Source organism: Piliocolobus tephrosceles, chromosome 2, assembly GCF_002776525.5.
Source record: "Piliocolobus tephrosceles isolate RC106 chromosome 2, ASM277652v3, whole genome shotgun sequence".
NCBI classification, from domain to species: Eukaryota; Metazoa; Chordata; class Mammalia; order Primates; family Cercopithecidae; genus Piliocolobus; species Piliocolobus tephrosceles.
Window position 1 is genome coordinate 49,447,195 of NC_045435.1, and position 21,589 is coordinate 49,468,783.

General features: G+C 44.5%; 1 protein-coding gene across 4 annotated transcripts in view; it reads left to right on the plus strand.

Moving 5' to 3' along the window:
- The window catches only part of VGLL4 (vestigial like family member 4), a 162,928-nt gene that overhangs the window by 117,871 nt on the left and 23,468 nt on the right, over positions 1-21,589 (plus strand). For all 4 annotated transcript variants that reach the window (XM_023218430.1, XM_023218431.2, XM_023218429.2 and 1 more), the window contains one exon: positions 621-810. In XM_023218430.1, coding sequence (XP_023074198.1) covers positions 621-810 — 190 coding nt within the window. The remainder of the gene's footprint in view (positions 1-620; positions 811-21,589) is intronic.

Sequence of the window (21,589 nt, forward strand, 5' to 3'; positions counted from 1 at the left end):
TTAGTGTACTATAAGAATTAAATGTTTATCTCCCATTAAACGATGTATTTATATTTCTTTTAACTTTAGGGGCAAATGTGTGAACTATTAGCCCATAAACTTTCCTTGTTCTTTTAAAAGAAATTAAATACCAAGACTATAATAAAAAAACAGAACAAGCAGGAAAAGTGAGTTGGGCATAATGGTTTCATGAATGCAGTGAGGTCATTCTCCTGTCCATGTCGGGTGGAATACCCACACATGAAAAGACCGTTGGTATTTTAAATTAACTTTTGAAATTGTTTACAGCAAATGCTTTGGTGTTTTAAATTAACTTTTGAAATTGTTTACAGCAAATGCTTTTTGCCTCCCCCCCTGCTATTTTATTGCAACTTTTTATTTTAAACTCTACCCTAAAGAGTGATTGTGCTAGAAAACCACGTTGATGTCAAATGTCTCATGGTTGGCAGCTAACCGCACTCAAACCATGTTCAGAGGATGGCAGGCGGCCCCGTCCCATTGCCAAAAACTTTCCACTGGGAGTAGTTTTGCAAGGGGCTGGCTGGGTGGGCGGGGAGCCTGGGGGACTGAGATGGGGGCCTTTCTCCTGCTCAGTGACTATATCATCTCTCTCTGCGTAGGTGAAGCTGCTCTCAGGGGAGAACCCAGAATGCAGACCCTGCCGGTGGCCTCTGCCCTCAGCAGTCACCGCACTGGCCCTCCCCCGATCAGCCCCAGCAAGAGGAAGTTCAGCATGGAGCCAGGTGATGAGGACCTAGACTGTGACAATGACCACGTCTCCAAGATGAGTCGTATCTTCAGCCCCCATCTGTGAGTTCCTCTGTTCTTATTTTGGCTGAACGGTGCTCCGTGCTGGGGCCCTATTTGTTTTGCAACTCTGTGCTAATTCTGATGTTATCATTTACATACTTTATTTGAAAAGGATATTATTTACAAAAATAGTGCTCATCTGCCAAGAAGAAGGTAGTAAACTCATTTTGATAACTTGTAGTGAGATCGGAAGTCTGACTTCCCTCCAGCCTACTTGTAGGACCTGTCGCCTGTTAAATGCCATAGAACTTCTGCGAGTAGTCGAGTAGTCGTCTGCTAAGCTTCGCTTTTTTTGCCTGTACATATTGATTGTTTTTAGGGGAATCAACATTTAGTGAATGTCATTATGCACCAGACAAATAGAAGGAAAGCTCAGCAACTTTTTGACCGAGCAGACGTCGATGATGTTCTTACTCAGGAGTCTAGGATTGTATACACCGAGAAGCGTTCGTCCCACCTTACGTGCCCCTGGTACAAACTTGGGACCTTCCCATCAAGGGAAGCCAGCTTCCTATGCTCATGACAAGGTGCCACTCATCACATCCAGCCAGTCCTTGATGTGCCACTGACACTGTCTACCTTCTTGACATGAATTGCTTCAACTCTTTGGGCCTCAGTTTTGTCATTTGTGAAACACAGGTTGAAACTACAGGTCTCTGAATCTGTGCGACGTCACCGTGTTTCCATTGGAAAAGCCTCCCGCTTCCGTGCATCCAGCTTCTCCCCTTTGCACTCTCCTCGCGGCACACACCCTCCTCGCAAAGGGAGAGGCTTCTCCCCAGTGTTCAGGACTTGGAGACACCCCACCAGCTGCCCAGAGAGTCTGCGGGGACAGTGGTGAGGGCAGTTGGTGTTCTCGGAGTTATCTTGCCAATCCTGGCAAGATTGCACTGAGTATCCGAGGGAGTAGCTTTGCGTGTACAGGTACAGAGGTCCTCCTCCTTCCCCCTTCCCAAGCGTTCACTCCAGCATGAGTCAGTGTTTCCTCATTATTCAAGATGCTCCAATTCCTGAGGGCGCTGCTGTTTCCCCACAGGAAGGTAGAGCAGGGAGGGCTCCTCCTTGGAGGCAGAGCTTCTGCAGAGAGGTGGCCCAGCTCCCGCCTCTGCTGCCTCAGCTCCAGCGTCCTTGCATTCCACTCGTTCCAGTCAGCTTGGACTGTTGTGTTCAGTCATAAGACACTGACAGAGGTATTTATCCTCAAATAAATCACTGCAGTGTTAGTCAGAGGCTGAGCCTGCAGTCTGGAGCCCTGGAATTTGCTACCATCAGGAATCCAGCAGGAAGGCCCTGCAAACAATGCACTCCGCAGGCAGGGCTCGCTTAACTCCTGGGTGCTCAACTGTTGCAGTTCATCCTTGTATTCCTACGAATTTCTTGTTCTTTCCCATCCGCTTTTCCCAAACCCAAATAACAGCATTTGGTCTTTTTTTTTTTTTTTCTTTCCTTTTCATAAGTAAGAAAGGGGAAGGCAGCCTGCGGATGAACATGCCTTAATTTAAATCCTGATTCTGCCACACAACAGCTGTGAGGCTTTGGACAAGTCACTTAATTTAGCTGGGCCTCGTATCCTTGACAGTGATGTCCTTGTCATTGGACAATGACAATGACGATAGTTAATGTATAGAGCTATTATGAGGACTAGAGTTAAAATATGCAAAGAGCTTGGCACAGTATAGCACTTAGTTGATGGGAGCTGTTATTTTTATTCCATTGTTCAGATATTGGTTATGATGATAGAGAATAAGAATATATACATATGTATATATGGTAGATTTAATGTTTGATAGTATGTGCCTTTTAGTCAGAATGCCTGGATTCAAATCCCACTTTCTTTATCTTTCATCGCAGATAATATTAATTCCTTCCTCATAGGATTACTGTAAGGACTTAAGTATGGTGCCTGGCAGATAGTAAGTACTCAGCTTTAGTCATTGTTAATATTATTATTAGAATATTAAAATGTTCAGAAAATGATTTTGTGGCTAGGCGCAGTGGCTCACACACCTGTAATCCTAGCACTTTGGGAGGCCGAGGCGGGTGGATCACCTGAGGCCAGGAGTTCGAGACCAGCCTAGGCAACATGGGGAAACCCCATCTCTACTAAAAATACAAAAAACTAGCCGGGTGTGGTGGCACATGCCTGTCATCCCAGCTACTTTGGAGGCTGAGGCATGAGAATTGCTTGAACCTGGGAGGCGGAGGTTGCAGTGAGCCGACTGCGACTCTGTTTAAAAAAAAAAGAAAGAAAAAATAATTTTGTAACTCTCTTGGTGGTTACAAATAAGACCTTGATGTATGGGTCTGTGATGACACTATAAGTAATTTTAAGTGTAAATAATAGAATCACCAAATTTTATGTGTAAGTCAAAATTGACATTATTATGCAAAGTTTTAGGAAAAGAGAAACAGGAGTGACTCCGTCTCTCAGACTCCCTTCTACCAGCCAGGTGGCTCCCCCCTCATTTTTTTTTATTGTGGTAAAAAATATATATATTACAAAATGTATTTTCTTAACCAGTTTTAATTGTACAGTGTTAACGAGGAAAGGCAATCAGTGTGAGGTTAGGTCCTTCTGAGTGTTACTTGTATACTGTGTGATAGTTATTAATTTTAGTAACATTACCATTGTTTGTACTGTGTTTTCTAAGAGCCTCATGACATTTCACAGGCAGATTGGAAAAATGCTGCCTGTCTTACTTCTTCGTGTTGTAGGGTATTTAGTGCTGCTGTTTGATGAGATGTTTCCTGTTTGGGCTATAGCATCTCCCTCCTTTATATTTAATGCCTAAGAAGTTATCTGTAATAAATTACAGATTTATAATTATTTGAAAAGGAATAGCCTAGTGTATTTGTCTCTTTAAGGAGATTACAAAATGGTTTTTGTGCTTTATCTTCTTAGAGTTTGTTAATGACGTACAATGAAAATGTGATGTATTTTATCACTAAAGCAATCACAATAATTGTGGGGAAAGGAGTGTTCTTGGAAAAGAGTTTTGGCTGGGTGTGTTCGCTCATGCCTGTAATCCCAGCATTTTAGGAGGCTGAGGCAGGCAGACTGCTTGAGCCCAGGAGTTTGAGACCAGCCTGGGCGATATAGCAAGACCCCCATCTCTACAAAAAAATTTAAAAATTAGCTTGGCCTGGTGGAGTGCTCCTGTGCTCCCAGCTACTTGGTAGGCTGAGGTGGGAGGATAGCTTTAGCCCAGGAGTTTAAGACTGCAGTGAGCTGTGATCACACCACTGCACTCCAGCCAGGTTACAAAAGGGCGACCCTGCCTCTAAAAAAGAAAGGAAGGAAGGGAGGAAGAAAGAAAAATAGTTTCAGTAGCTAGCTACCAAGGCCTGAAAGGTGCATGGTTTGGCTGCATTTTATTATAACCATCATATAGAGACATTTTCTAGTAGAAAGATGGAGAGATCAGGTGGCTCTGAGCCAGAGTAAGAACCAACAGAGGCCGGGCGAGGTGGCTCGTGCCTGTAATCCTAGCACTGTGGGAGGCTGAGGTGGGTGGATCACATGAGGTCAGGAGTTTGAGACCAGCCTGACTAATATGGTGAAACCCTGTCTCTACTAAAAATACAAAAAAAATTAGCCAGGTGTGGTGGTGTGCACCTGTAGCCCCCACTACTCAGGAGGCTGAGGCAGGAGAATTGCTTGAATCCAGGTGGCAGAGATGGCAGTGAGCTGAGATCACGCCATTGCACTCTAGCCTGGGCAACAGAGTGAGACGATGTCTTTAAAAAAACGAAGCAACAGAGAGTAACACTGAGTTCTATCCGGTTTAAGGGAAGGGGAAAAAAGAGAGGTTTCCTTAGTGATTTCTTCAGAATTTTGAAAATTAGAATTCCTGGGATTTTATTCCAGCCTCTTAGGACCTGGCATATTTGAACTCCTTATTAATTTTTTTTGTTGATATTGTTACTGAACCACCAGGGGTTTGGTCTAGGTCCTGCTGCTCACCACACAGAAAGCCAGTGACTGGGATGAGGAGTATTGCCAAGGAAGAAGGCTTTCATCGGGTGCTGCAGCCCAGGAGATGGGGCAAATCCATCTCCCCGATGGACTAAAGCTAGGGGTTTATATAGCAGGGAAGAAATGAAACAAGATTTAACAAACAGGAACTTGGGAGGAGCAAGGACACAATCATGATGAAGGAGCGTCCCGCATCTCTTTGTCTGGATGTACTGACCTGGTGAGCTTCAGTTCTTTGACCGTTTTTTTTTTTTTTTTTTTTTTTTTTTTTTAGGGGCCTGAAGGTCTCTTCCTAAGGAACTCAGATGAAACAAATATAAGTTTTAAGCTTTAAGAGTATAAAGGTCGATTTCTGTGTTATTAACCTATCTGTCGGACTGTTGGGTTGGTTCCAATATGGTGACCCCGAGAAATACATTCTTTCTGTTTATTTCTTAAGAACACGAGTGTCTCTTTGGAAGTTGAAAAGTACTCTGTGTTGGGAAAGAGTGGATTAAAGGATGGGAAGAGGTAGAGTGGGATTCGTCTTGTGGAAAAATCAATTAAGTATTTTTTTTTTAATGGCCCTTGATACTCAAGTGCAATCTGGTAAGAAAGAACTCTTTCCCTTTCGCCTGCCTGCCTGCCTGTCTATCTACTTATTATCCGTATGGACTCCGGGGTTCCTGTCTTACTCAATGAATTGTAGCTGCCCCAGAGTTGACAAACAAGAACTCCCTCCACTGGTCGTATGTCCTTGTCATAACCTCCATTATTTTGTGGTGGTTGTTGAGCACTTTCTTATTTTCTGGCCTGCAAGTTGTTCTAGGCTCATCTTGTAGCCTACCTGCTCCAGCCATGGGATTAACTGCTTTTCCAGGGGACTCCAGATCCTTTTAGTGGGGAATAGGATTTAGAAGCCCAGATCCAGGTGCTAGGTGTTATCGTTACTATGGATTATGTAGTTTTTCATGGTAACTTATTGTTACTATGATGACATTGCTTCTAGACTTGATTTGTCTAATAGTATGGCAGACACCAGCTACAGGTGTTGATTTAAAATTAAAATGAAAAGTCTAGTTCCTCAGCGGCAGGAGTCACATTTCAAGCTTAGTAGCCACATGTGGCTGGTAGCTGCCATGTTGAACAGCACAGATAGAGAACATTTCTATCATCACAAGAAGTTCTGTTGAACAGCATTGTTTCTACACCTTTTCCTGGGAAGAGCCAGGAGATAACGAGTTCCTGGCAGTGCTCCAGGGCTAACCCACTCTCCTGAGCTCCTCCTCGCCCTCCCCATTCCATACTGTATCTCCCTGGTTCACCAGTAAGAACAACATCCACACGTACTCGTGGTCCACTCCTGCAGTGCACGTCAAGTAGGTTCAGAATCACGGTACCAATACCACTTTGAAAAATAAACTAAAAAGAGTTCAGGATTTGTTTATGGTTTTTCTTTCTCCCATGCAGAGGGTATAATAGTCACAGGATGAATCTGAAGAGTTACTTTCCCTTTTCTCCTCAGTACTGTCATGTTATTTGAAATGCATTGTTAGGTTCATTCATTTCTGTTTGCATTCAGTTTTAGACTTTTTCCATCCTTTCAAATTTTATTTTTTGAATATGTAAGATATGAACATGCTCCCCAAGTTAAAACTGTACTAAAAAGTGTGCTTTTAATGTTACTCCCTACCCTGTCTTGTTCATGCCTTTTGTTCCCTTCCCTGCAAGCAAAGCATCCTTCTTGTGTTTCTCGTTTGGTCTAAATCAAGCAAATACATGAATGTTTTATCATTTCCCCTTCTTTCTTACATGTGCGATAGCCTACTGTGTACACTCACTTTAGCCTTGGTGTTTTTCCTTTGTTTTGCTTGTTTGTTTGAGATGGAGTTTCACTCTTGTTGCCCAGGCTGGAGTGCAGTGGCGCAATCTTGGCTCACCACAACCTCCGCCTCCTGGGTTCAAGCGATTCTCCTGCCTCAGCCTCCCGAGTAGCTGGGATTACAGGCATGCGCCACCACGCCCAGCTAATTTTGTATTTTTAGTAGAGATGGGGTTTCTCCATGTTGGTCAGGCTGGTCTCGAACTCCCGATCTCAGGTGATCCACCTGCCTTGGCCTCCCAACGTACTGGGATTATAGGCATGAGCCACCACTCCTGGCTGCCTTCGTGTTTTTCGATGACACATTGTGGAAATTTTTTCCTACCAGCTCCTCGCTCTGGGTTTCAGCTGCGTGGCACTCCATTGCCTGCATGCACCAAAGCTCATCCAACCAGTCCCCTATGTTTGGACATTTTGGCAATTTCCAGTACTTTACAAAACTAACAATGCTGCAGTAGATGACCTTGTGCATTTGTAGTATCTTGTGTATTTGTAATAGATTTAAAACTCTTGAAGGCAATCAATGGGTGCAGTGCCACAGTATGGTAAATTCATACCGGTTGTGAGAGTCATTCTAGGCTGCTTGGTGGGTAGAACCTGGAGAGGGCTCTGTGCTGAAGAGAAGAGGTTGTCACCTGTGTGTGTGTAGACTTAGAGTGGGACGTGCTGTTGAACTGTTCGATCAGTCACCTGTGAGGAAGGGAACCTTCATTGAGTGCTTACTTTGGACCGGCCGTGTTGGACACTTGAAATACATTATCTCATTTAACTCTCACAATAATTGTGACCCTTTAAACTAGGTAGGCACATTTCTACATCTGTCTGTCAAGCTCTGTCTTTTTGTCTACATCAGATTGATTTTATAAAAGCAAAAATTGAGGTTGTGAGAGGATAATGTGTCTAAGGTATTGGCAGCTGGGATTAACCTTGCTGTGTGTGACACCAACACAGTGATCATTTGATGATGCCATTGCTGCATCCCACCTGGGGAATTACAGGCAGCTTTAGAGGTGCACATCATATATTTAAGATGACACTTGACCAGTCTGTCTGGCATGTGTTAGGTGCTAAATAATTTCATGTTGACTTGAATTGGACCCTGTCTCAAGGGGAAGTGCTTTTTGAGCCCACATTCCTGTGGGAGCAGGCATCCTCTCTTTGATCAGCGGTATACATTTACAGCGTATTTGCCCCCGACCACAGAATAGGACAGAGCCCCCAGGCTCACACTGGGATCAAAGCCGTGGTCACTAGCCTTGTGCTCTATCCAGCTGCGTTTGCCACAGACCCACTGAGCAACCCATAATGAACGAGGAAGGGCCCAGTGAAAGAAAACGCAGCCTCCCCTCGCTGATGGGGCGCCTTTGAAACACCGTCCTGGTGTGAGATGGGCCCCTTGTTGTCTTTGCTTCTATGATGCTTCCTTTGAAGTGTTTGCTGGAGTCCGATGTCCCGATTTTGTTGTGCCCTTGAGTGTATATTCCAGGCTTGGGCTCTCCAGCTCCTTTTCCTCCTCTTCCCTCCCTCTTCCTTTGCTTGTGTTGTGCTTTCATCCTTCATTGTTCATCTAGTGTTTTGTTTTGTTTTATTTTTCCTGGCCCTGTTACTTCACTTTTCTCACCATAGGGGTGAATAGAAAAAGAGGGAAAAACAAACTCAAAACCACGAATTCATTCAGCTTGACAAAAGGTTGGAGGAAGCCTTTGAAATCAAGTGCTGGGCATATAATAGAAACTCAGTAAGAAGAAGAAATTGATGATTGGCTAAAGTGGAATTGGGGGTTTTCCCTGGATTTTGTTTATTTTTTGCAGAAGAGTTGATTATATATATGAGACCTCAAATGTTCTGCAGTATCTGTAGTTTTTGGTATTTGGATGTAAAAGCTTTGGCAACATGATCATACCCTCTTTGGCAGCTGTTGCTTCTATGTCTTTAGAGCCTTTAGTTTGGATGTATATGGACCAGTTACCAAGAGACTATTTCACAAGTTCCCTGAGAGTGAAGGAAGCAATTCCTCATTTTGGGTTAAAACTGAACCCAGAGGAAACTGAAAAGCTGAAGTTATTTTAGTCCCTTGATCCTGCTAGCAACTGGGACATTGTAAACAGTAATGTGTATTTATAGGCAAAACATGTTAATTGTGTTCATGTCTACATAAGCCTTAGACAGAGGCGAACTTTTCATCATGGAGAATGACGATAGGTCCTGATTCTCAGCATCCAGAGAATTGGGAGGGCTTTTGTTTCAGGGCTTGTTAATAATAGCAGTGTGTGAGCCCTTGTGCGCTGACACTGTGCTGTGTACCTCATGGGCACGATCGTTGCACCCTCACAGTTCTATGAGGTGGAGACTATCGTTATCCCTTCTTTACAGATGGTAACACTGAGAGTTCTGTAACTTGTTCAGGGCCACACACTCTGGTAAATACCAGAGCCAGGATGCAAAAATCAGGCTGTCTGATCCTAGTGCCAGTGCTCTCAGCCACCATGTGATATTTATGTTAATAGCACACGCATCCAACTGCGATGAATCATTCGATCCTGGACCCTAATGCCTGATAGCTTGGGACGATGCAGCTTAAGCACTCTCAAACCACACACTACTGAGGATATTTGGGAGGCGGGGACTGTTCATTTTAGCATGCACAAAGGAGGATGGAGGGAAGTGAAGGGGTGGAGACCCCAGGACGTTAGTAGTTCGGCACACTCCAGGTCCTCACAGCCTCACCAGGGTTCCCTCAGGGATTGTGAAAGGGGGAGTGCTGTCCAGCTGCTCCCAAGAGGCCTGAAATGAGTCTTTGTACAGGTGAGAATCCCACAGGAACAAACAAGGGTTTTCTTTATGCTCGGGAAGCTGCTTTTTAGATTGTTTTAATTCTTGTTTAAAATCTGTGGCCCAATTTTAAGTTAGTGGCCCAAGCCAATAGTAACCTTAGCCTAAAAGATTCAGACTGGAGCATTTTATAATTTACTTTAAGTATTTGAAGACATGGTTTTTTTTTTTTTTTTCCCTTCCAGATTTCATAAATCAAAGCCTATGGAATGGAATCCTTCAAACTATCTGCTCTTTCTTTCTGCCATGCCTCCTTGGCATAGTCTAAACTCCGTAGGGTCAGTGCTGAAATTCTATATTCTTTACTTTCATACACTATCTTACAAGTATTCCCAAAGGCATTCCAGGGTTAAGAGGATATTTTATGGCCATAAGTGTAGTTGTCCTAAGTTACTAATGTAGAAACTACAATATTGTTGTTACATTGGGATTTTTGATTTTGTTAACACCCCCCTCCGCTTCGCCCCGTGTGTGCGTGTTTCCATTCACGTTAGGGAGTATCATCACCTAGGAACTGATTCTCTGTGAGGTTTGCCGGACCCCTCACACTTTAGAGTTGTAACCTGCCTTGCCTGAGGCGGAAGCAGAGCTGCTCTTCTCTGAGGGCCACTCTTGCATCTGCAGATTCCGTGAAAGTGTTTTGCTAATGGAGTGTGGTACCTTTAAATAAAGGTCACAGGCCTGACCTGTGTTGCGTGGGTTTCTTGTTTGTCAGGCTAGAGGCATTTTCTCATTTTCACAGTTGAGCTGAAAACAAAGGCCTCCTTATCCAGAGCGGGGAGCTGTGCTCTTAAGAGCTGACATCAGCCTTCTCCCAGCAGGCCTCGCTTCTGCCTTAAGAGTCTTTGCAGAGAGCTGGGAAGGCAGTTCCCCATCTTACTGCTGGCATTTTTCTGGCCAAACAACGACACAGAATGAAGAAATGCCAAGGGGGGCAGGAGTCAGAGAAGCAGAACAAAGGCTGTTCTAGGCTGCACTGGAGGCTTTAGCCTCTGTGGTTCTAATCTGTGCCATGAAGTTTATCAAAGTGGGATGAAAACATTGAAAGGACTTTTTTCTCAAAGAGGAATTCCTATTAGAGGACGTTTGGGGCATGTGACAGAATGTGCATTGGTCTGTGCAGAGTCACCTTTTAACATGATGCAAGGGTATTCAAAATGTAAGGAAACAAAACAACCCAGGATTCTGCTGTTTTCCTGATCTCTAAGCGACTTTTTGGAATGCTGTCTTCGTGAAGATGCTTCTGCTCTGGGTACATATGTAGCAGCTGTTTTTATCCGTAGCTAGAGGGTTAACCTCGACATTGCCTATGACCTTCATAGACTTCTTATTGTGACACAAAGCCAGTTTGTCCTGAATGTATACAAGTGCTGTCCCAAATCTACATTAATAGATTTGATTGAAGACTGGGAAGAGAATTGCTAACAAATTGGGCTAGATGTGGCTATTGATGGTTCTTTTATTTTCCTCTAATTTCTTGCTTATAAAGCAATTATTTGCCTGTGTCACATGCAGCTGGAACATAGCAAGGTGGTTTACAAGCTCCACATTCTGTATCTGGTGTAGTTTTTGCTTAATAAATGGCAGGTCTTGCTCTCTATCCATTTTGCTGTTTCTCTGGGTTAAAATACACACAGACACACACACACACACACACACACAGTCTTCATTTTGAAATTTCTTCACAGATTGTCTCCAAAGCATAATTAGAGGGCTTGATGTTGCAGTAATGTTCTGAGTCTGGCAGTAGCTAGAAACTGTGCCAGACAAGGGATCTGAGTTCTGGATCCAAGCCTTCCAGCCCCAGCAGAGGCAACATGTACTGCAGAATAGAAGGAAGCAATTGTTGCTACTGCCCTGTCCTCCAACTTCTTATACTACCACTTGCCTTTCATCTTGAAGAGACCTCAGAATCATGCAGCTAATGAATCTATATAGAAACAAGCTCCAGAAACGGGGCCAAGGCCAAGTAGAAAGGACAAACCAACTCCTATTAGGTCAGGTCAATGTGGAAGCACCTCTGAGAGCCGAAATCTTGCTGCATCCCTAAATTTCCATGTCATTGAACCCAACCAGGGATGGTTATGAGTTTTCTAACTTGTTAGGAGTCATTTCCTCAGCTGCCTCTGACAACCGGAGTGACACCCCTCGCCACTGCGCAGATTGTCTTAAAATACTCTTCTCTCAAGATGCTCTAAGGGAAATGAAAGTGTTCCCTGGTCAAAGTTCGGCAGACTCCGTCTCCCGGCTCTGCTCCTACATGCTCGCACCTTTCAGGCCTCGAGAAGTCTTATGTACAGAAACACTGGTCAGCGGAGCTTCTCAAATGGAGTTGGCCATTGAATCTGCTGTGGACTGAGTGGTGTCTCCTCACAATTCGTGTATTGAAGCCTCAACCCCCGATGTGATGCTCTTTAGAGATGAAGCCTCTGGGAGGTGATGAGGGTTTGATGAGGTCATGAAGGCAGGCTCTGGTCTGTTAGGATTAGTGCCCTTATAAGAAGAAACAGTCATCTTGCTTGCTGTCTCCCCACCACATAAGGACACAGTAAGAAGGCAGCTGTCTCTAGGCCGGGAAAAGCGCCCTCACCAGACACCGGCCATGTTGGCATCCAAATCTCAGGCTGCCAGCCTCCAGGACCGTGAGAAAACAAACATCTATTTAAGCCACGAAGTCCACAGCATTTTGTGATGGCAGCTCAAGCTAAGACAGAATCCTTCATCCCCCTTTCATAAGACCTATTTTTAATATTCCTTGGAGCATACTTGCCCTATAAATATTGCCTAACAAAAGGAGCATTTTATTTGGATTCAAAATTCTCTTATCACAAACTTGCAGACTTGCAAAGCTCTGGTGCTATAAAGCTTAAGTATGAACATGAAATGGTGTTTAATTCCTTGACTTGGGGCTGCTGGGTGCCATCTTTAATGCTTGGGGCTTTCAGAGAAATTCACTGAGGCCAGAGAAATTGGGGCAACTTGAGGTTGTGTCCTCCTTTGACCCCATATGCCTGCTTATCTTCCATCCCTACCTCTCCCCGCCTCCATAGCTATTTCTAGAGAGATGACCTGTTTCTTTATATCCACTCCCTAGTCCAGTGCTGTTATCCATACCAACAGTTCTATTGAATCCTCCTCCTGCATTCAGGAGTGACCTGCTGGTTGCCAGCTTCAGGCAAGAGTGTAGTCCCTTGTCTTACTTGACTTCCTCTTTCCTGCAGGGCTCTCTTCCCCTGCTTCTTGTGGCCCTTTTCTGGCTTTCTTTGGTCCCCTCTCACCTCTGTGGCCACTCCTCAGGATCTTCCAGAGACTCGTCATTATTGATATTCTCCAGGGCTCGGGCATTCTGCCTGCACAGACCCTTCTAACCAAGTCACACGTGAACCCGTGGCTGGACTTGCCATAGTAGGTGGAGTCCCAAATCTTTGCCTCTAGCCTAGACCAAGCCTTCACACCCCATAGATCCACCCTCTCACTGGGTGTTGTATGTGTGCCCTAAATCCAGCACCACCTCACTGGAATTGGCATCAGCTGCCCCGTTCTTCTTCCAGCACTTCGCCAAGTCTGCTCCTTGTCTTATGCCCTTCTGTTCATGACTGGTACAAGTCTCTTTCCATTTGCCTGGGATGCTGCCTCCTCCTTCCTCCTGTCATTGCTGGTGGATCAGCCTGCTAACTTCCCAGTAGGCCCTGGCTGGGGTTGTAGTTTAGACCTTCATTTGCATGGCAGCACCCTCCTGACTGGTCTTACTAGTGCTCAGTGTCAGAAGGTGGTTTCTGAAGTATTCATCTCTGCTTGAATCCTTCCACGGCTCCCAGTCCGTCACGGGCTGACACTGCCCAGGCCCATCTCCGTGGGCATCTTGCCAGTAGGACCCCCTGGGCTGCAGCCCGACTGGGGGCCTGCACACTCACTTCATCCTCCAGTGTGGTTCTGAAAGCCACCTCCTCTCGCAAGTGGCACTTCCTCCTGCTTCAAGGTGAATACTGCTTTGTGTAAAATGGTGACACTTTGCTACAATTGGGTGTCCAGCTGTCTGTCCCCTTCCCTAGTCTACAAGTTCCACCAGACCAGGGGCTGAATGTGCTCAGGTCTATAGCACTATACCCTCCCAGCGCTTGACACCAACTAGGTGCTAAGTAAATGTGTGGATGAAAAAGGAGTCACGAGGAGAGCTCTGTGAAAACGTTCTTCCCTTTGGGACAGATGTTCAGAATCACTTTTAAACCCATATAAACCCTGAGTGGCGCCACTTAGTGTACTTCCATTTTCTCCCTTGTAGCCTTGATGTTTACTTCCACATGTGCCAGAACAGAGCCCCACTGCTCTCCTTTCCCTGCTAAACTCTTGAAAACAGAAAAGCGAAAATGCACACATGCACGAAGTGCAGTCGGTAGCACCAGCCCTGCCCGTGATGCTTCTTTCACGGCCAGTGATCTCATCTCAGCGTTGACTCTCAGTGAGAAGCCCCCCGGGTTTCTTGTGTGGATGGAATGATTTTTTTCACTCCTCCATATTTCTTGCTTATGCATCTGGCTCCAGTCCAAGTGTGAACATAAAGTGGGGTATATGGAAGTGAGCAATTCAGTGCATTTGGGTTGAGTCTGACAGGGCAGAGAGATGACCAGACATTTCTTTTGGGTGGAAATTGACCCAAAGTGCAAGTTCGCTCATACTCTGCTAGAGAAGCAAACACATCTCAGCCCAAGTATGTACTAGTTCTGGTATTTTTCAAATTCTTCCATAAAGTCCTCAAAGCCAAAGTATTTTTCAGCTGTTTTCTAGTAGATTTGTTGTTGTGTTTATTTTATTTTTGTGTGACAGCTTTGTGCTTGTATCACCAATAGCTGTCATCCTCTGTGTGTTGGTTTTGATTGACACCACATCATTTTGTCTTAGGCCGTTGGCTTTTGAGCAAGTTACATCCAGTGATAGAAACACAGACACTCCATGTCACGTGGGAGCTGACTCTCCACCATGGCTATGCTTGGTAGGAGAGGCATTGCGGAAAGGCGCCTGAGCCATGCAGCTCCTTCATCAGCAGGGATTTCTCTAGAACCTCACTGGAGGACTTTGCTGAGTTTTTCAGTGGATTGTGGCTCTGGTTCCCTTTGGACTATGAAAATAAGATACAGTTTCTTTAGGATGACCATCGAGGACTTGATGATCTGCTCCCAAACTCCCTCTCCCAGTATTATTACTCAGAAGATGGCCCCTTGGCCTTTCCTTGAAAGTCTCTTTGGCCATTAGCCATGGTTTAATTTCAAAATAATGTATTTAAATCCCTGCTATTATTTCTCTACTTTCGGCGAGCTACACAGAGTTGTCTGTGTGAGAAGCAGGTCTCATGTAATTCAGGGCAAGCAATTTGGATTATCCAACTTCCTGTGTGACTTTCATTTTGAAGCTAATATTTGAAAGTAACATACTTGTTGCCCGTGGCATCTTGTCATGCACGTCAGGCCTCTGTGCATCACACAAGCTCCTCCTGGTATTCCCGTGCCAATTCTTGGGGAACACTATTCGAGGGCTCCTGACAAAGTGATTGTCATGTACAGCCGTCCCTGGATATCCTTGGGAGATTGGTTCCAAGACCCTCGGGGATACAGAAATCTAAGGATGTTCAAGGCCCTCATATAAAATGGCATAGCATTTGCAGATAATCTATGCAAATCCTCTCGTATACTTAAGTCACCTCTAGATTACTTATACCTAATACAATGTAAATGCTATGGAAATAGTTGTTATACTGTATTGTTTAAGGAATAATAGCAAGAAAAAAGTCTGTACTATCAGAGGCCTGAGTACATTTTCCATCCATGATTGGTTGAATCTGTGGATGTAGAACTTGAGGATATGGAGGGCTGTGTGTACCGTATTACCTGTACTTCAAGTCACATCATTCTACATATTCCATCCAAATTTGGTGATAATCTCCTCTTTCTATCCTTCCTGCACCGTTTCCTCACCATAGATACTTTTTATTCTGGAAAAAGTTCAGACCTACGGAAATGTTGAAGGACTAGCACAGTGGACACTCACATACCCTTCCCTGCATTCATCAGTTGTTAACGTTTGCCGGTGTTTGCTTTTTCTTTCATATATGTGCAGACAATGATATGATCTCACATCGTCTTGTAATATTCAGTAATGCCCTTCCTATAAGATACTATAAGATTTTTTAAAAAATCATTTTACATTCTTTTTAATTCAAGATTCAGTAATGAATCACATCGCATTTAGTCATTGTATTTTCTAGCAATCTTTAGGAGCCGTCCCACTTTGCAGGGGAAGGGTTGGGGGCTTTCGTGGGAGGGAAGGGGGGACCCAGACACTGCTCTGGAGTGTCAGCTCCTTGGGGCTTCTCTTTGAAACACCCGGGGACCAACGGCAGGGGGTTGCCTCTCCATCAGCACTGGGAGGGGTGATGTCGTATATGATAAAGGAGCGATTTAGGATACGTGTGGTTCCTCTGTGGTGGGAAGGGTGCATTCAGAAAGAGGGGACAAAGGAAGTGAGAGAGGGGACAAAGGAGGAGGCAGAAGATTTGGAATGCAAGATGGTGAGATACATGGAATAAATTAAACACTTCATGCCTGCTCTAAGATAAATCACCTTTTCGTAAAATTTTATTCCTGCCCCAAAGGCTCATCTCTGTCTAGCCAACAATTCTAGCAATTTTACTTTTTAAAAAAATCCAGTATCTTATTCGTGGCAGAGGTGGAACATTCCCCTGTCCCTTTTTCTCCTTAAACCTACAAATCTGAGACAAGCCCGTAATAGATTTCTCTCTTGGGAGATTCTTCAATTTTTTACTTATAAATAATTCATTCAAGGCTCCAGTGAAGTCTCTCTCTCTCTTTTTTTTTTTTTTTTGAGATGGAATCTCACTCTGTCACCCAGGCTGGAGTGCAGTGGCGCGATCTTGGTTCACTGCAACCTCTCCCTCCTAGGTTCAAGCAATTCTCCTGCCTTAGCCTCCTAAGTAGCTGGGACTATAGGGATGCGCCACCACGTGAGGCTAATTTTTGTATTTTTAGTAGAGACTGGGTTTCACTGTGTTGGCCAGGGTGGTGTCGAACTCCTGACCTCAAGTGATCTGCCCGCCTCAGCCTCCCAAAGTGCTAGGATAACAGGCATGAGCCACCGTGCCCAGCCCAATGAAGTCTCTTGACCGTGAAAACTGGTAGCATGTAAGTATGTGTTGGGGCATGTTCTAGTTTTTAGCAGCATGTTTGATTTATAATAAAAATGTTCTTGGGATTTTGACTTGATGTTAATGACTCCTTAATGGAGCTGTGATTGGAGGATGGTATGTATGTAGGACCTAGGAAGGTGACCAGGTTGTGACACTTGGAGCCAGTGGTGGTGGTGGATCCCTGGGTGCTGGGAGAGGGCAGAAGGCAGGCTCTGGTGAGAGGCTGCACATGGACCCATCATGGGCGCCTTCCGCCTCCTGAAGCCCAGATGCCTGGGTCCACTTCATTTTTTTTTTTTTTTCCTCTTTTCAAGGATTGGTTGTTCAGCATTTTTTCGTTTCTAAGAAATATCACAGTATCTTTCCAGTAAGTTGCCCCTTTTTCCTTAAGCTAGGTTTGTTTTCTGTTGCTTATAACCAAAAGAAGTTGTTAACAAATACAGATATTTGGGTTGTTTACATTGTTTTACTGTCTTTTGCAGAACTTCGAATATCTCCATCCTTCTCTCATCTCATATATTCTCACTTTTATAGAAGTGGAATTTCTGGGTCAGAGGTCTTCCATTTCTGTTTTCGCGGGTGTGTTCTGCCAGCTTCACTCTGTACGGTGTACTGATCTGTCCTCACCAGCAACTGTATGCATTTGTCTCTCTTTCGGCATCATCCACAGGTGACTGCTACCATTTATTCATTTATGTAATACTTGCAAGTTTCTTAGGGAGAAACATTTATTTTTTTGTTTGCTTGCTTGTTTTTTTTTTCCTGCTACTAGAGAACTTGAATGATCTTTTCATATCCTTATTGGCCATTTGCATTTCTTCTTCTGTGACTATGATGTTGTTTATACCTGTCTTTTTTTGTAAATTAGAATATTCATCTTCTTTCTCTTGATATGTTACGACTCTTCATATTAAGGATGCTCTGTCAAATGCCTTGGGAAAATAAGTAATGTTATTTGCGTTTCAGCATTATTTACCGTGTTTTTGAAATACAGGGTTTTAAAATTTGGATGTGGTCAAATCATTAAACTTTTTATTTAATGGAAAAGCCTTGTAAAATGTATTGGAAAGGACTGAAATGTATTGCGTAACACCTGGCCAGGGTGTGTCGTGATGGTAGAATGATCGTGTGTGTTTAATACATGTCTGCTGTGGAACGGAGGGAAGCTTATTGTTTGTGTGTCATCGCTTCGTCAGTCCATCCCCCCAAACCTCTCCTGAAGGCCTCCTGGGTTGGGGGCGCTGGGGAGACATGAGTATGTTTGTGGGGTCAGCCCTGGGTGGAGAGGAAGTTAACTCGGCTGGAGAAGGTTTCTGCCATGGTGATGGGCAGGAATGTGGCCATCCTCGGCGGAGCTCAGGGGGCTATGGCCGCTGCCTCCCAGAGGCACGCCTGGAATGGGGGCATCATCATCATGACGAGAGTCACTCCTTCCCGGGTTGTCTTCTTTTTTTGTCCTCTTTTTCTCAGCTGGTCCTCTCCAGGATATTTTTCACTCTCACACTGAGCTTTTAGAGAATTTGATAGTCTCTTGTTGAGTACCATGAGTAAGCTCTGAAGCCAGAAAAGTTTAAATTCTGCTTTTATTTAACCATTTTACCAGATGTTTCCTGTGGCTTGACAGATGTACCATTTACTAGAAAGTTACACTCCTGAGATTTGGAATGTTATGGACACTGTTGCTATAGACAGTGATTCTGTCAGGGCAGGATTTGGAAGACAATTTTCACATCATTTTTGGGTTGAAGATGTGTTTTTCACCAGAACAGAAATGCTATTTTCATAATCTGCTTTTATCTTGTCTTTTATAATTCGAACCTCTGGTTTATAAAATACTGTGTCTGGTTGATCAGAGTTTATTCTTATAAATACCATGGTGCTTCCATTGGTGTTACTTTCTGAAAGCAGCTGGGCCTGGGTATATCAGGGTCTTGTTTGCAAAACTGACCTGGGTATGAAAGAACTCAGGTAGTGGGCAGGTGGAAATTTAAATTGGGCTGAAAATCTGATGCTTCACTTCTCTGGGCTACTTGATGCTGGCATATGGCTAAGACATCTGCAGACTTGGCAACTTCTTGCACCCACCTATAAGTTCACCAAGACAAACCTAGAATGGTTGTGGCACCTTCACTTCTCCAGTGCCTGGAGTCTGCATCTGTGGCAGCCTGAGTCCTAAGAGAAAAGCCTCTCACCTAAGATTGTGCCGGTGGAAGGGAGGCAGAAGGAAGTTGCTTCCTGCAGTGCAGGAGTGAGACTGTAGTTGCGGCTGCAGCAGAGGAGAATAGGGGATTTCTGGCATTCCTTCTCTGAGGAGCCGGCTGCAGCCGCGCTGTGGAGTTGCATGCATCTTGCCTTCGGAGCTCCTCCACTTCTGCAGCAACCTTCCTCTCCTGTGTTTTCTTTAGCCTTATTTTGGAGTTTTATAAAAGCCTTATGTTATGGAAGATGGAGAAACAAAGAAAGAGGAAATCGCATGCTGTAATTCTGACAGCAAATCTATTTTCTTACCAAATGGAACTGTAATGATGCGTGTAGCGTTTTGGCAAGGCACCTTCTGTAAATAAACTCTCCCAGGAGTTCCTGACCTACCCCAGGACCCATAGGAAACTTTTCTTGCGGTGCAGGGGGCAAGCAGGCCCCTTACCTCGCAACCCTCATTTCAGGGGGGACTTTTATTCTGACAGGCGCCCGCCCATCCAGTTTTGTGCCTGGGACTGCTTGCCAAGTTTGTGAGGCCCAAGGCTTTCTTGTGGGAGGACGCTGGGCTGTCTTCATGCTCTTTGGCAATGATTAAAGTGAGGTTAGTACCAAGAACCCTTTCATTTTATTCCCTCATTCTTGCTTTTTCAAACCAGATGGCAACCCTGTATTTTCAGCTGTAATTAATTTAAGCTGCGCGACAGCAAGTGCTGGGAGAGGTAGTCTTTGCTTAGAAGGGACAGCAGTGATTTTCCTTCTCATCCCTCCCTTCTCCCCAAACGCCACCTTGTCCCAATCAGATTTGTGCCCTTGTACAGTTTCTCCTAAGCGGGGACTGGAAGGGGAGAGAGGGCTGCTGAGAGCAGCTGCAGCATGGCTGCCCGTGGGAGCTGGAAGGGTTAAGGCACACTAGTGATTGTTTCCCTCATGGATTGGAAGTAACCAAGTTTCAGGTGATGGCTGTCATGTGACCGCCTCTAGACAATGGTGCATAGTTTGGCTGCTGATTGGGGAGTACAGGGTGCTTTTTCTTCCCACTCAGTCCAGCTGCCAAGATCGCCTCCAAAAGGGGGGGTATGTTTTAGGTTTAACATTTATTCTTAAAGAAAATTACAAGGGAAATAAAAGCACTTGGCCGCAGTTGGAGTCTGGAGGGTTTGACCTCAGCTATTTGACCACTTCCCTCCATGAAAATTTTACTTGAGTCCCTCCTCTGTAAGTTGCCTTAGAGTGCAGGACCAATTAGAGATTGGGAGATCTTTCACGTTTAATAGAAAATGAATGCTTTTGTTTCATCTCTCAGTAACTTGTAAAGTCACTCCACAGAATAGCCTCTCCTCCCACGCTTTTGTCCCCTCCTTGTTCCGAATGAAACTGGGTTGAAAATGGAGAGTGGAGTAAGTGACTGCTTGAGGGCCGGGTGTCTAAATATGCTCACCTGCCTGCACAGATGAGGGCCCCCGGGTTTTAGTTTCATCATTCGAGAAATGCACTCACGTCCCTGAACTTTGGGAGGCCGAGGCAGGCAGATCACCTGAGGTCAGGAGTTCGAGACCAGCCTGATCAACATGGTGAAACCCCGTCTTTACTAAAAATATAAAAATTAGCTGGGCGTAGTGGCGCACACCTAATAATCCCAACTACTTGGGAGGCTGAGGCAGGAGAATCACTTGAACCAGGAGGCAGAGGTTGCAGTGAGCTGAGATTGTGCCACTGCATGCCAGCCTGGGCGACAGAGCAAAACTCTTTCTTTTTTTTTTTTTTTTTAAGAAAAAGGAGTTGCAGATTGAAGAGGATCTATTAACGTAATGTATATGCAAAGCACTTTTTAACACTGTACACCAATGTTATACAAATGGTCAATATGTATTGCTGTTGTTAACATTAGCCATCCTCCGATGACTTGAAACAATTTTTAAAGGTTCACAGTGAGAAATGAGAACCACAAATCTGTAGCTTATAAGTCTCCAAAATGCTCACTGTTTATTACAACATCATTGACTGCAGTGGGCCCCTTGTGTGCCCAAGTTTGCTGGATTTAGTGAGCTGGGTGGTGGATATTCTTTGTTGATTTAACTTTTATGTCCAGTGTTTACATTATTCATGAAAATTCATTTCTCTCATGAACCACTTGGGCTGTTTTCACAAAGGCTTACGATTTCAGTTATTATTGTGGACGAGATCCATCCTTTTGGAAACCTTTTGTTTTTCTCTAGTAGAGAGGGCCAAACGTGAAATGAAAAATGCATCCTGTACTTCCCACCTCCTTTACTACCAATGATGTGTTGAAAATTAAACAGAATTATCATATGATGCAGCAGTTCCACTTATACACGCGAAATGACTGAAAGCAGAGACTTGCACAGGTACTTGCACACCCACGTTCATAGCGGCATTATTCACAACAGCCAAAAGGTGGAAGCACCCCAAGCGTCCCCTTACCAGATGAACAGAGGAACCAAACATGGTCTGTACGTACAGCGGAATATTACTCAGCCTTAAAAAGGAAGGAGATCCAGACCCATGCCACCACATAGATGAACCTTGTGTAAGCCAGTCACGGAAAGACAAATGTATGATTCCACTGACATGAGGTTCCTAGAGTAGTGAAAGTCCTGGAAGATAGAATGGTGGTTCCAGGGGCTGCAAGGAGGAGGAAATGGGAGGTGGGTGTTTAATGAGTGCAGAGTTTGGGAAGAGGACACAGTTCCGG